The 13824-nt window shown below is 42.0% G+C and overlaps 1 protein-coding gene across 2 annotated transcripts in view; it reads left to right on the top strand.

Annotated features, from left to right (window-relative positions):
* Positions 1-13824, top strand: part of PDE8A (phosphodiesterase 8A) — a 2218572-nt gene that overhangs the window by 1753862 nt on the left and 450886 nt on the right. For both annotated transcript variants that reach the window (XM_086958243.1, XM_086958242.1), the window contains exon 13: positions 6400-6470. In XM_086958243.1, the coding sequence (XP_086814369.1) occupies positions 6400-6470 (71 nt within the window). The remainder of the gene's footprint in view (positions 1-6399; positions 6471-13824) is intronic.

The raw sequence follows: 13824 nt of genomic DNA, 5'->3' as shown, positions 1-13824 counted from the left end.
TACCCTCTGAACCTAGGCAATGTAGCAATATATTTAATTTCCCATTCTATCCCCATCAGTAGCCTTCATATATGTTAAAAATTCCTCCTTCCATCTAGACCAATGAATTGGTGGATCAGCTTGTAAACATTTAGCTAGAGGTTCGAACTGCATCGTTGCACTTATAAGATACTTCAACTACTTGCAAACGATAACATAGAACTAAAGTATAATCCAAAGCAATAGGAAAGAACTAATACCACAGTGAATACTGAGTTTCATTGGAGAGAAAGAGAGAATATACAAATTAAACCTGTCACTGACCATTTATCCAGTAGTGTGTATCAATGATATAGTTGCAGTAACAATTATTGACGAATTTCCCAGCGGTGCACATCGGCGTGGACTGAGGCGTGCACTTACATTCCAATCAGCCGTGCACATTTGTATGAGCTGTGGTTTGTGCTTCAGTTTCACTCAGCCCTGCGCATCAGCGTGAAACCAGACGTGCACTTAAATTTCAGTCAGCCATGCACATCAGCGTGAAGTCAGCGACGCAGTCACCCATGAGCGAAGTGACTGAGGTTAGAGGTGACGAACAGGCTGATTGAAGGTTGATCGCCACAATAGATACTTGGCGCAACAGTAGCTGTAGGCACGCATACATTATGAAGCCTAATATAAAATGGCAGACAGATGAAGGAAGTTTAATCTTCTATGTCACAGTACCTTACAGCAGCCATCAGACAAGTCATTTGGCAGAGTTCTCTGTTCGGTTTAGCACCCCACCCTTCAGCTGGCATGTGCCAGAATCAAATACATCTTAAAGGGACAAAGGATAAATATATACAGAAGATACAACAATATTATTTACTAATGCTAAAATTGGAAATCCTCAAATCCCAAAGGTTTAAAATAAGGTAGAATGGAACTTCATTCAGAGGACGTGTCAGAGCTTCACCGATACTACAGGGTAAGTAAACCTAGATAAGGAAAAAATCCATCCAGGCAATATGGTCTAAAAATAGGCACCGATACTCTTAATGACGAAAAAGTACATACCTCAGACACGTGGTAGATAAGGTGTGTATGATGAGGAATATGTGAGTTGAATACTCTATGATGAACAGCTCGCAGGTGCTGGAAAATGTAAGTATTTAAACATTTGTCTTAGGATGTAAATAGACACAGTATATATGTGCCCCCTAAGAAATAATAACACAGTTAACCTAGTGTGAAAGGACTATCTTTTCAAATAAATCTGGGACCGATTGAAATGCTGTCTCTCGTACATGAATATGTGCCTCGCTGTAATTGGGGGCATAGGAACATCATAGTTGAAAAATACCCGTCATAGTAAAACAAGGTATGTGGATAAAATGAAAGCATTCATTGAAACTCCTACTTTAAGAACTGCAATGGCAAGAATAAATGTGATTAATTTAACGCATCCCAAGCGAGTATAAGCTTGTCAAAATATGCATCACTTATCTTTCTGTACGGTAGCAGATGTAATGTATACCTTGGATACCAAAGAGCACAACCACTTCAGGCGATATCCCAAAACTGCCTAACTAAAGGAACACACCAGTTTCTAAACATTTTAAAAGTGACGTAGGTGACCCAGTATATCATTTCAAAAGTAGCAAGGCGGGACATCCAGTTGTGAGACCGCGCAATCACCACAATAGTAGTGCCCATATTTAAATGGATTAAATGGATATAACAATCTATATCATCCCTAGAAAGCAAGTAACATGTATCGTAGGGTTCCTAAAATACAATAAAATCAATGTAGCGGACAGTGTACCACAATGTAGCTAGAATAAAAGCAATGCAGCTGCATTGCGCAAACAATGTATATCCAGACAGTCATATTCCGAAGTTTAATATATAATACCTGTTGTGCAGGGGATTTATGAAATCTGTCAAGTTTGTAGTAATATATAATTACAAATCTTTGTAAACGTATGACTGGCAGCCTGGTGCAGGATGAAATAAGTGGATTGAAGAGTGGAATAAGTCACACCATGACCCTGTTTGGCTCCGAGTTTCAGTGGAATTTCTAGAGAACGCCACGTGGAAGATGTATACTATTTGTACACTGGACCCTGGAAACAAGGAGGGCATGATGTTAAATAGACACAGGTATTCATCACACATTCAGATGCAACCATGGGGGATAGTTAACTGTTATATTTAATAGCATTTTCCAACGGAATGTCTAAAGTCCTCATGTATGTGTGTCTAAAAGTAAAATCCCTTTCCTTTTTCGTATTTCAACTGGATGTCCTCCTGTCTTTAAGCCAGTTTATTCTAAAATCCGCCATCTAATCTCCTCTGGTTGATGAATTTTGTTCATACAGTGTCAAACTAACGATGCATTGATTCTAGCTGTCCTGATTTCTGAGCTGTGCTCTGTGATGAAAAGTCGTCCCGTTTCACCCTCATAAATCAAATTACATGGGCAAAGGAGTTTTTGGTCTTACAGTTTGTGAAAGTCCTTAAGTGCACTGTGTATTGATTCAAAGTGAAGTTGTCCGTTTCAATGTCCTTGTTGCAAGATTTGCAAGATGTGCACTTAAAATGTCCAGTATTAGGTGTGCTACCATCAATGGTTGTCTCCAGAAACTGTACTGATGTCTGTAAGTCGGACCTCACTATATTGTCTTTGAAATTCCTATTCCATCTGTGAGCAAACACGGGGTTAGGGATTCTGTAAATCGCGTCTGCATCACTGTTTGGTATTTGCCAATCTGAGTTGACAGGTTGGTAAACTTTGTCGTTGATAACTGAGTGTCTAGTCACACATACCAATTGAGGTTCACCCAAATTATGTATGAATTCATAATTGAAAAAGTTAGGTTGCTGGGGTTTTTCTTTGCAATATACAAAGAAACAAACACCAGCAAAGTGGAAGTTAGTAAAGTTTCTGTGAACGACCAGTAAGAGAATTGGGTAATAGTCGTTTTTTGAGCTCGAATTGGTTGATTGCAGTAATTGTAAAATGTAGAGAGTGTTGTGTTCAAAAAATGAATTGTGTACTGGGAGCAAATAATGTGCTGCACAATTTAAGGCAGAGGGCTAAAAAAAAAAAGAGATCTAGAGTCAAAACACAAAAGTACAGAGGAAATGTGAATGTACGCCAAACCAAACATGGGCCTATGGAGATGGTATATAGAAACATTCCAAACAGTATAGAGAGGGCAAAATTGAAGGCTGAAGTAAAAATATAGTCAGCTGAGATTTTTAAAAGAAGCCAATTTGAGAAATTAAAAAAAGATTGAGATCACCGATGGAACCCTTTTCCCAGTACAGCAGTAGAACAATCAAGACATGAGACAGTAGAGTAAAATGTGAATTCCGGTGGTGGTAAAAGTTAAACATTTGATTTTAGTTCTGCATATTTCAGAAAGGTAGATGAAGGTTTTGACGAATGAACTAGGCGGAACTATTGGGAAGATGACAGCAAATAGCAGGGTCTGTGAAAGACTACATAAACGAAGCTGAGAAATCCAGTTATGCTGGAATGGAATGTAAGGTGATTATCCAGATTCTGTCTGCAAATAGATGGTTAGAAATGTTTTCATGAAAAGGTTGAAAAAAGAGATATATGTATTTATGAGTCACCAGCATGAATGGTGAGCATAAACACAAAGCTGGGAAGTCAAGAGGGATGCAGATTGAAAAGAGGACTTGAGGGTTGCTTCTTGGGCACCAAAGAATGAAAGATTAGGGAATTTGTTATGTTATGTTATGTTAGGGTTTTTTTGTAAAGCGCACGTACGCCCGTGGGCTTCATGGCGCTGTTGAAGTAGGAACCTAACACAACAACTTACAGAAAAAAAGCCTGTCTGAACAGCCAAGTTTTATAAGAACGTCTAAAAGTTAGAAAGTCTGGGCTGAGCCTAAGGGAAAGTGGTAGGGAGTTCCATAGGACAGCGGCTAAGTAATGGAAACAGCTGCCGCCCTGACGCTTTCTCTTGTAAGAGGGAACAACCAGCAAGTCTTTATTGATGGATCTAATGGATCTAATGGATCTGAAAGGACTAACCTGACAAGAATCTAGAACAAGCATCATCGCGTTTCAGGTTAACCACCTATTTGAGCGACCATCCCTGACCATTCAACAACTGCACTACATCTCCTTGCCATTCTGCTTGCTGTCCTGAACCTCCCTGTAAGTGGCATCCTTTCCATCACAAGTACAAGACTTCAGCCTTGATGCATTTTCCGTGGTCTCTATCCCTTTGGCACTGAACTACCCATTGTGTTCAGTACAGCTTCGCACTAGTTTAGCGCACACTTACATACATAAAATAATTAGAGGGGGATGTTGTGAACTGATCACATAAAGTTTTCTCGCAATATAACAGCATCAACTATGTTGAAAAACGTGGAAATATGTTGAGGAATTAAGAAAATACATAAGTTCCAGGCAAAGGTGAAACTGTTAATGGCAGAAAGTGTGATCTCTTAGTAGTGTGTCAGGTTAAACCAGACTGAATGACAAAGGGTTGAACGTATTTCACAATTAGTATTTAATGGTGCATGAGATATTGATGTTTACAGAGGGTAGTATTGAAATACATCTGATTGAGTATAGCTGTTGAATAGGGAGGAATCTCGAGAATGTTTTCTAAGTGTTAGAGTAATGGTTTGTTTAGAAGAGGAAAAATAGCCTATTAGAAAGAAAGCAATTTAAAGAATGCTATAATGCAAGTAAGACAAAAATGGATTTTATAATGCAGGAAGAGGATCCATTAATCCAGCCATGGTAGTGGCATTTTCCTAGAGTACAGGGAAAATGGGGTTAAGTGACTAATGATAATTCGGTATATACAGAAGTAATCCAAAGGGTATCAGAAGAGAAGAAGAATTTTATAAAAAGGAGGAATCTGGTAGTATTCAAGTGTATTTATTAAAGTCTGGAGCAAGAGAAAGGGACTAGCGAGATCAAATAGAAGAGGCAGGGTTTAGAATCTTACTAAGACCATAGATTGAAAGTTGAGCTAAACTTCTTAGAAAGGTAATCAAGATTTTGTGTATTTGTCGGAGTATTTCGCCAACTGAAGAGGGAGATCATAGGTTGAATGTTGAGAAGGGATTGGCTTAAACGGTCTAGTTTTCTAGAGTTAATTTGAGGACCGAGTTGTAGTTATTTGTGAGAAAGTTTTATAGATTTTGAGGAGTGCAAAGAGACAAGACAGTGAGGCATGGAAGAGAGATTTGTTTAAAGGTTGGAAAAGGCCATTAAGCGAATCAGCAAAAGGATAACAGAAGTTTTAGAATTTGGGTCAGAAAACATTGACTTAGATGGCAGTGGGTTAAAGCAGAGAGAGCAAAGAATAACTGGAAATTATTTAGAAATTGGACGATCTTTGACTATTTGAAGGAACATAAGTGGAGAAGGAAATGAGAAAAGGTGAAACAGATTCATGGCAAGGAATAAAAACCTGATGCTCGTAAAACAGCTAAATTGTGGTGTCCCTCAGGAAAGCTGCAGGTGGACAGCCTTGGGATGGTCAAGGTAACAGGTGTTGTGTTACCAGCTACCCAAATGTGCAATGCAGCGCTGATCAGCTGGTTTTCATTTGCTTGTACCACCTCCAATATTTACTTCCGCGTGAATGTGGAGTTTGACAGAGGTGAGTATTTGAAAGAAGGATCCCCTACATTCTTAGTCACGGCTACTACAAACATGAGCAGTGGAGCAAAGTAGACCTACACTGACCCCCAACCCCCCACGACTAGTAGTCTGTATGGAGGGGTATCGTGTGCTATGACAGACAGCACTCCTGCTGCAAAGACGTGCTATAATTGACACTGTGAGAAACAATGCTGTACATAGCATACAACACACATCTGGAGTTACCTGGTCGGGGCATATATGTTGAAACAAGGGTGCCATTATTAACACTATGATGCAGTCACAGAGCCTTTTTATGCTCATTTTGTGAATTAGAAAAATACTAGGTAATAAAATCAGTTTCTAGCATTCGTCTCAAAAGGCCAAGCCCGCTTCTGAGTCCGAAAATGGGTTAAGAGAACTATTAGACAGGACGCTATCGTGCTCTCCAGAAAAGGTTTTTATCGTGCAAGCATTTGCCCCCACGCAGTGAGATATTTCTTTAAATGTTTTTTTAAACACATTTTATTTGTCAAAACATCTCATATAACGCAGAGCTCTCTGTCCCAGAAACCTCTGCAGCATCAATATACATCAATTGAATTTGACCATTTTCATGTGTAAAATTAAAAGGAATACAAATGAAACATTAACCCTAAAACTGTATCTTTAAATATGTATCCATACAATTATTGCATTCACGTTATTAACATGAAAGAGACGTTTGCCTGTTGAGCATTTGATTATACTGCAATGCTTTGTTAACGAATTTTCTTTTGTGTTTTGAACAGGCAGTTCACAAAGACGGCACTCTTCAATGGCCAGGATACATTCCATGACTATTGAAGCACCTATAACCAAGGTTCACCAAGCTTCTTATTTAATTAGTCTTCAATTCGTACTTTTAAGAGTATATGTGATTTATTATATTCCTGAGAAATTTGTTGCAATAACTAAGTAACTGTTCACTTTATTTGAAGCTTTTGTGTGCATTCTTTCATATACAACTATATTTCTCTGCAGTTAGATGTTAGTAACTTGAGCCTGTTGTTACTGCACACTCACAGCAACTTTTATTGTTTTATGGCTTACTTTTTTGTTTTCTACTTTGATAACCAAACAGAGAAATGTAGAGTGGAAGTGACCTCACATACTGATTCACCAAATTTACGTCTTTGGCGTCATGCAAGAGGAATCGTTGCAGAATGCACTCGTTAGTTTAATACAGTTCTGGTTCAAGGCTTGTGATAATTTAATAAGATTGCATTGACCTGGCATTGTATAGTAATCCATTACTTCATAATTTTCATAATATTTAGTTTATCCTCTTTCGGCTTCTTATGCTGTATTAAATATCACTATTACTGATTATGTGCCTCTACCTTAAATATGTACGTTACGTCCCCCACCTTAAATATGTACATTACGTCCCCTCCTGTTCTGCGTTTTCAAGGACTAAACAAATGGGGTTATCCTTTTCTTTATATATTATAACCATAGCTCAATAATGGACTCTACCAGATTTTGTAACTTCCATTATATTTTCCGTCGTTTGTTATTTTTGCATTGTAGATTTAGCACCACAAACACAATGTGTTGTTATTTCTGTAGTGAGCCAGGTTTGAGGACTGTTTGTACAAGATGCGTAACATTTTGCAACTTCAATCAAATTCCACATCATGCAATACTGCTGAATGCTGAGTGACTTTGCTTCTCTTTGATTAACGATTTTTATTTTTTGTAATTAAATGGCCATCTTTGAATGGTTCCTTTCCTTAATGAATGCTGCTACGGCATCGATTGCCCTATAAGGAAAGTGAAACAGTTGCAATCAAAGTATCAGACATTCTAAATATTCACTATTAGCATACACGGCAGTAAGTTCTAATGATTATTAGAATATTATTGCCAATATAAGTTCATTTAGCATTTTGTTACAATTGGATTTTATTAAGATATTTGTGGTGCTGTTGGAGAATGCTGAGTCAGGATAAAAATAAGTATTCTAAGAAATATCTGCTGTCTTGACTTGCAGTGAACAGGGCCATAGTTTGAGATACCCGTCTGCATGCAACCAGTCACGCAGATGTAAACTTTTTGGGTTAGAGGTAGTAAAGTATGGAGATCACGAATTGTTTAAAGATTGTTAAAGCAATGAAAAAGCTGCTGTTTTACAGGAAAGACTAGGGTAACTGGGAACATGGCACTCATCTGTCTCGTGCTTTGACAGAATTTGCATGTAATACAGAAAGGGCATGATTTAAAGTTGAAGCACTGTTTAACGACTCTGACAAATTACAATTCCACTGGTACGTTTTCTATCCGGTGCAATAAATAACACCTATTAGTAGTTTATGGGGAATAACCCTGGGCGGAGTTGCACTACAAGGAGCTACGTGTAGTCCAAAAAATGCTTTGTTGCACTACGCGGAGCTCCACAAGCTGTGGAGTACGGTAGAAAAGTGCAGCTTGTTGTGATTGCATAGTGCCGGATGCTTGTCCGCACTGTGCAATCATTGCGAACATCACCGCGCTCGAGTAGATCTTTACTCGAGCGGCAGTTTCTCAACGCAAACGGGCAGTTTCTCAACGCGAGCAGCGCGAGCATACTTGACCACTCGCAGTGAGAACCCAAACCCCCATGTTAAGAAATCTCGCCAGGAGGTTTTTTCCCATGCTTGCCAATTTGATGTTGATGATCTCGTAAGGAGGAAAAATCTCACCAGAAGGAGTTAAGTGGAGTTTTTCGGAACTCCGCAAGCTCCACGTGACGTGGAGTGTGGGAAACTCGGCAAACTCCGCGAGCGGAGCGGAGTGGAGTTCACCACCCAGGGTTAAATAACATGCAGGTTTTGTGTTTAACGCACCAAAAGCTGCATGATGCTGCAAATGCCATATATTTTCCACTGTTAAATCTTGGCAGATTTCACCAGCAAACATTTAATGAAGGTTGAGTTATGTAAGCTCGATTGGCTCAGATCCTTCCTGGACCACCGGACTCAGGCGGTGCACCTGTCTACTTTCTCTGCACCCTACTCATCTTTAACCTGCGGGGTCCCCCAGGGCTCCGCGCTATCACCCTTATTGTTTAATTTGTATCTACAGCCCCTTTTAGCCTCCCTCCGTAATACCCCGGTCACTATTTTCAACTATGCGGACGATCTTCAGTTAATTTTTCCCATTGATCCTCTTCCCTCCTCCCGTTCCAACTTTCAGTCTACCATGCTTGGCATCGCAGAGTGGATGTTTCATAGCCAATTGAAACTGAACCCCACAAAAACAGAGCTTGTACTGGTGGGGGGTCCCACTAATCCGTGGAATTCCACTTTCTGGCCTTCATCACTGGGGGCGCCACCTAGTCCTGTTAGCACTGTGAAGAGTCTGGGGGTGTTCATCTCTGGTGACCTCTCTATGAGGCCACAAATCAACGCAGTCACCTCATCCTGTTTTTTCCATCTAAGGAGGATCCGTAAAATCAGCAGGTTCCTCACCAGAGATGCCCTGATTCTTGTCATCCTAGCTCTTATTACCTCCAGACTCGACTATGCTAACACTCTGTATGTCGGGATTCCAGCATTCCATCTTCACAGGCTACAACTGGTGCAGAATCAGGCAGCCGCCTGATCTTCCACCACCTGAAACATCAGCACGTCACCCCCCTTCTGCGTAGCCTCCATTGGCTCCCGGTTACCAAACGCTGCACTTTCAAGCTTGGATGTACTATCTTCAAAGCCTTATCGGATCTAGCCCCTGCCTTTATCTCCTCTTGCCTGACACGTTATGTTCCCCACAGAGATCTCCGCTCAGCATCTCTTAATTTACTTGTCGTTCCCAAAACCAGACGGAAAAAGCATGGAGGTCTGAGTTTCTCTGCCATGGCCCCCACCACTTGGAACTCCCTCCCAACAGCACTTTGTCTCTGTCCCAGCTACGATTGTTTTCGCAGACTGTTAAAAACCCTTCTGTTTCATTCAGCATTGGAGTAAATCCTCCGCCCAAGTTTCCGTTTTTGTCAGGAGCGCCATGAAACCGCTTGGTGAACGTGCGCAGTAAAAATGCTTTTAACATAACATAACACATCTCTTAAATATCAAAGGTGTTAAATACCTTCAAACTTATAATTCCGACCCATGAGTAAACTGGGGTTAACGCACGAGTCTGAATATTACAAGCAACTTGTAATCATTCTCAAAATGTTCTTCTTTGAAACGTCACCTAGTGTTTACACTGGATTTGATATAGAATTCTATTTACAGATATCAGGTAATCTAACCATATATATAGTGCAGTCTGTGTGTTTCTTCACATTGCTTACTCCCATGTTCTGTGAAAACGTACTCTGAGCCTTAACGCTGTTCGGCACTAACCCTGGACGTAGTAGCGCTACGCGTAGCTACGGGTAGTACACTTCGCACTACTCAAGCTACGCGAACTGCGTAGTGCACTGTGCAAAATGCTGTTCGCAATGATTGCGCAGTGCCGGATGCTTGTCTGCACTGCACAATCTTTGCAAACTGCATCTTGCACAGTGCAAGTGGTCGTTTTCTGCAGCTCAAGTAGATTTGTACTCGAGCAGCAGCTTTCTCAACGTGGACTGGTAGTTTCTCATCGCGAGCGGTCCCGAGCATACACGACCACTCGCAGTGAGAAAGCGGACTTCCCTGCGTTGAGAATCTCACTGGGAGGTTTATTTTCCACGCTCGCGATTGGCAACTTGATGTTGCTGTTCGGGAACGAGGAAAAAGTCTCACTGGAATGTTATTATGCTCGCGCACCAACTTGACATTGAGGGCCGCGAGCAAGCAAAAAATGCCCGCTATGCGTTTTTGCACTGTGCTACGTGCAATTCGCGTAGCGTGTATTTGCGCAAACTATGCGAGCTTAGCATAGTCATACGACCAGGGTTATTCAGCACCCCTTGATAAAGAGTCAATCAGTCAATCAATCAGGGGTCTGTATAGCGCGCTACTCACCCGCGAGGGTCTTAAGGCGCTAGGGGGGAAGGGTGGCTTCAGATCAGTCAAAAAGCCAGGTCTCGAGATCCTTTCTGAATGCGTGCAGGGTAGGGGAGCAACTGATGTTCATGGGGAGCTCGTTCCAGGTCATGGATGCGATGTAGGAGAAGTCTCTCCCGCCCGTTCTGCTTCATTATCATTAGGTCAAGAGTGTTGAAAGATCTTGATAAAGAGGTCTTTTCATATTAACAGTTATGTGCATTTTGTCTCACTCTTTACTTTCAGTAACACAGCGGAGACTTACCAGGGCGTTATTTATAAGTCAGTAAAGAGGTTAGCTTTAGTTGGATGACTATCAGTAATATTTAAAAATGCAACAATAGTGCGTGAAAATCACTTTGCTTTGTGAAGTCCCATTTCACATGTGACTAGTCTAGTCAGCCATAGCTTTGGATCTCCGAAGGATACTTATAACTGCATATTCCTCACCTTAGAATACTCGCCAGGCACCAAACTAGATCCAGAAAACTTTCTCCATAGTAGTGCTTCTGCGTGCCACTGGGTGGTGCCATGCAACTCTGTGCCGGCTGCACATTGTCCCAGTAATGATGTAGCAGGGTACCCCTGTACTCTGATGTTGGCTCCTTTCTTACTACAGCACCCTTTGGAGATCCGTAGCTGCGCTACCAACTTTCTTGCTTCCGATGACTTCTAAATCGATTTCTCCAGTGTGCGAGAGAACAATTTTCCCTCCCAAAACTGTAGTTTCTAAGCTGAACCACAACTTCTGGAATTGTATGTTGGTGACGGAACCACACAAGGTCTGTCTTTGTGTCTGGCCTCAGGCCACGACCCTTGAGTCATGCGATAATGGCCCTCTCATTCACCCGAAAGAGAGACTGGAAGGCAAAGCTGTATATCACTGAAAACAAGAAGAAGTTGTTATGTTCACTAAATTCACACTCCTGATCTATGTTGCGGGTGCTGACTCTGTCCTGGTCTTGAGGTTGTTCCTGCAACCAATCATCTGTGCCGGCAGTCGCTCTGGCTCCAAAGAGAAGGTGTGAGGTCATTATTTTGTCAGTTGCACCCCTTCGAAGTCTCTGGCCACAGAGCTAATTCCTTATTTGGTCCTGATATACCTTGAATTTCCCGGCCACTTCGACAGTGCAGCAAATAGACCTTCATGGATGTCACATTACATACATACATTACATACATGTTGCACATTTTCAATGTGCTTCTGGTTCCTACTGGCATGCTTTTGAGCATCATGGAATCGCAGTAGCCTCCAGTCTTGTTACTATTGAAGTGTCCACCTATGTCACAATCAGTCAGTTTAGGACCTGTTATAGGGCCCGTACCAACTCTGGTGCAGACTTCTACTCAGACGCCAGATCCATGCTGATGCCTGCTGCACCAACACCACTTTTGGACCCCGAGCTGACTTTGGCTCGAGCCTGACAGATGGTGTGCTACAAAATCACAAACACACAAAGCAACCTTACTTTAACCCAGTGCCTGTGCCACATCACATCTATCAGCAGAAAATCCAATATGTTATTGGTTCTGACTCAGATTCTATGCCAGAGAAGGGTCACCGAAGGCTAATGGGGATGGCTTACTCCCCCATTGCTATACTGATGATGCCTTTACACATTGATTTACAGAATTTTAGTGTGCTTGACGTCTCGCTTGAGACCGAGATTGATTCACCACTTGGGCCATTAATGGAAGAAAGTTCCTCATTTGATGTTGTGGTCCGTAGGGCTGCTGAGGCACTCAAGTTGCATCTGCTGTCAATTGAGACCAGAGCAAATATTCTCAATGTGATTTTACAGCGTATGCCAGCTACTTTTGAGCCCTTGCTACCTTTCAATGATGCACTCACTAATACTCTGATGGCCACATGGTCATAACGTTGTTCTTGCCTGCCTGTGAATAGGCAGGGGCTCAGACATCAAAGACCAGCACCTGGTCATCAAGCACCTGACCTAAGATAGAACTTTATTGCACATGCTTCAACTAGTAAGATGAATCCTAACTCATTTCAGCTGCTCCTCTGGATAGGGATGACTTCTAAATGGGATACCAGTCTTCCAATTCATCTTCAACTGCCGCAAAAGTTCCCAAACCACTTTACTGTGCACTACATGGCACATGACAAACTTGCGGGTGGGGATGCACTATTTCCTTCCACACTAGAGCAAATTTCTGACAATCACCTTTCCATTCTGTTGCAAGAGGTGCTGGTGTTGCTCTACAAGGGTGCTATTGAGAACATTCCAGACTCTGAAAGAGGAGAATGATGTTACTCTTGCTATTTCCTTTTTGCGATGGAAGGCAGTGGCTTTAGGTCTGTTCTGGACCTTTGACCTCTGAATGCTTTCCTGGAGAAGTACAAATAAAAAATGTTGATGCTGGACCAGATTCTGGATTGTCTGGTCCCAGGTATCTGAATGTTGTCCTTGGACCTGCAGAACATGTATTTTCTTATACTTGTTGTGCAGTCAACAGTCATTATCTTGTGGTTCAAGACCAGGAGCATTTCCAGTGTGCTGTGCTCACCTTCAACTGCACCAGCATCCATCTGGTGTCCACAAAAGTTATAGTGCCAGTTGCCACCCATCTGCAGAGGTCAGGGATACCAGTAGTATCCTAACTCCATGACTGGCTGTTGGAGATGGGTTCACCACAGTTAGATGTAGAGCCCCTCTGGATGATTTTAAACCTCTTGGCATCGTTAGGGTTCACTAGCAATGGGCCAAATTCCTACCTGAATCCTTTGCAGAGGCTTCCATTCATTGGAGCAATTCTGAACACAGTAGAGTTCAGGGCCTTCCCTCCATCCCAACAGGTCCAGGGCATTTAGGCTGCAATCCTGATATTTCAGGTTCGATCATGGATCAAAGTGAGACAAGCTCTAAAGCTTTATGATGTTTTAGCCACCTACATCCTCCTCCTCAGCTATTCCAGGTGACACATTCCGGTGGTATCTGTGTTAAAGCCAGTGTGATTCACATCTTGAAGTAGACTACTTTAGATATGCAGTAGTGACTGCTCGAATGCAATTGGTCCAGCAGCAGGCCTCTCTCTGTTCTCCACCCAGAGCTGATGGTGGTGATGGAGGCACCCCTGCTGGACTGGTAAGATTATCTGGGTAGGTGGAGATCATGGCACTCTGGGCTCTAGCTGGGGGCCAGCTCCAAATCAGTCTGCTGGAGTTGCAGACCATCGGGATGTGGGAGGGGTCTGGTGCAG

Source organism: Lissotriton vulgaris, chromosome 2_1 (genome assembly GCF_964263255.1).
Source record: "Lissotriton vulgaris chromosome 2_1, aLisVul1.2, whole genome shotgun sequence".
NCBI classification, from domain to species: Eukaryota; Metazoa; Chordata; class Amphibia; order Caudata; family Salamandridae; genus Lissotriton; species Lissotriton vulgaris.
The sequence above is the reverse complement of the archived record's forward strand: the minus strand, read 5'-3'. Positions and strand labels throughout refer to the sequence as shown.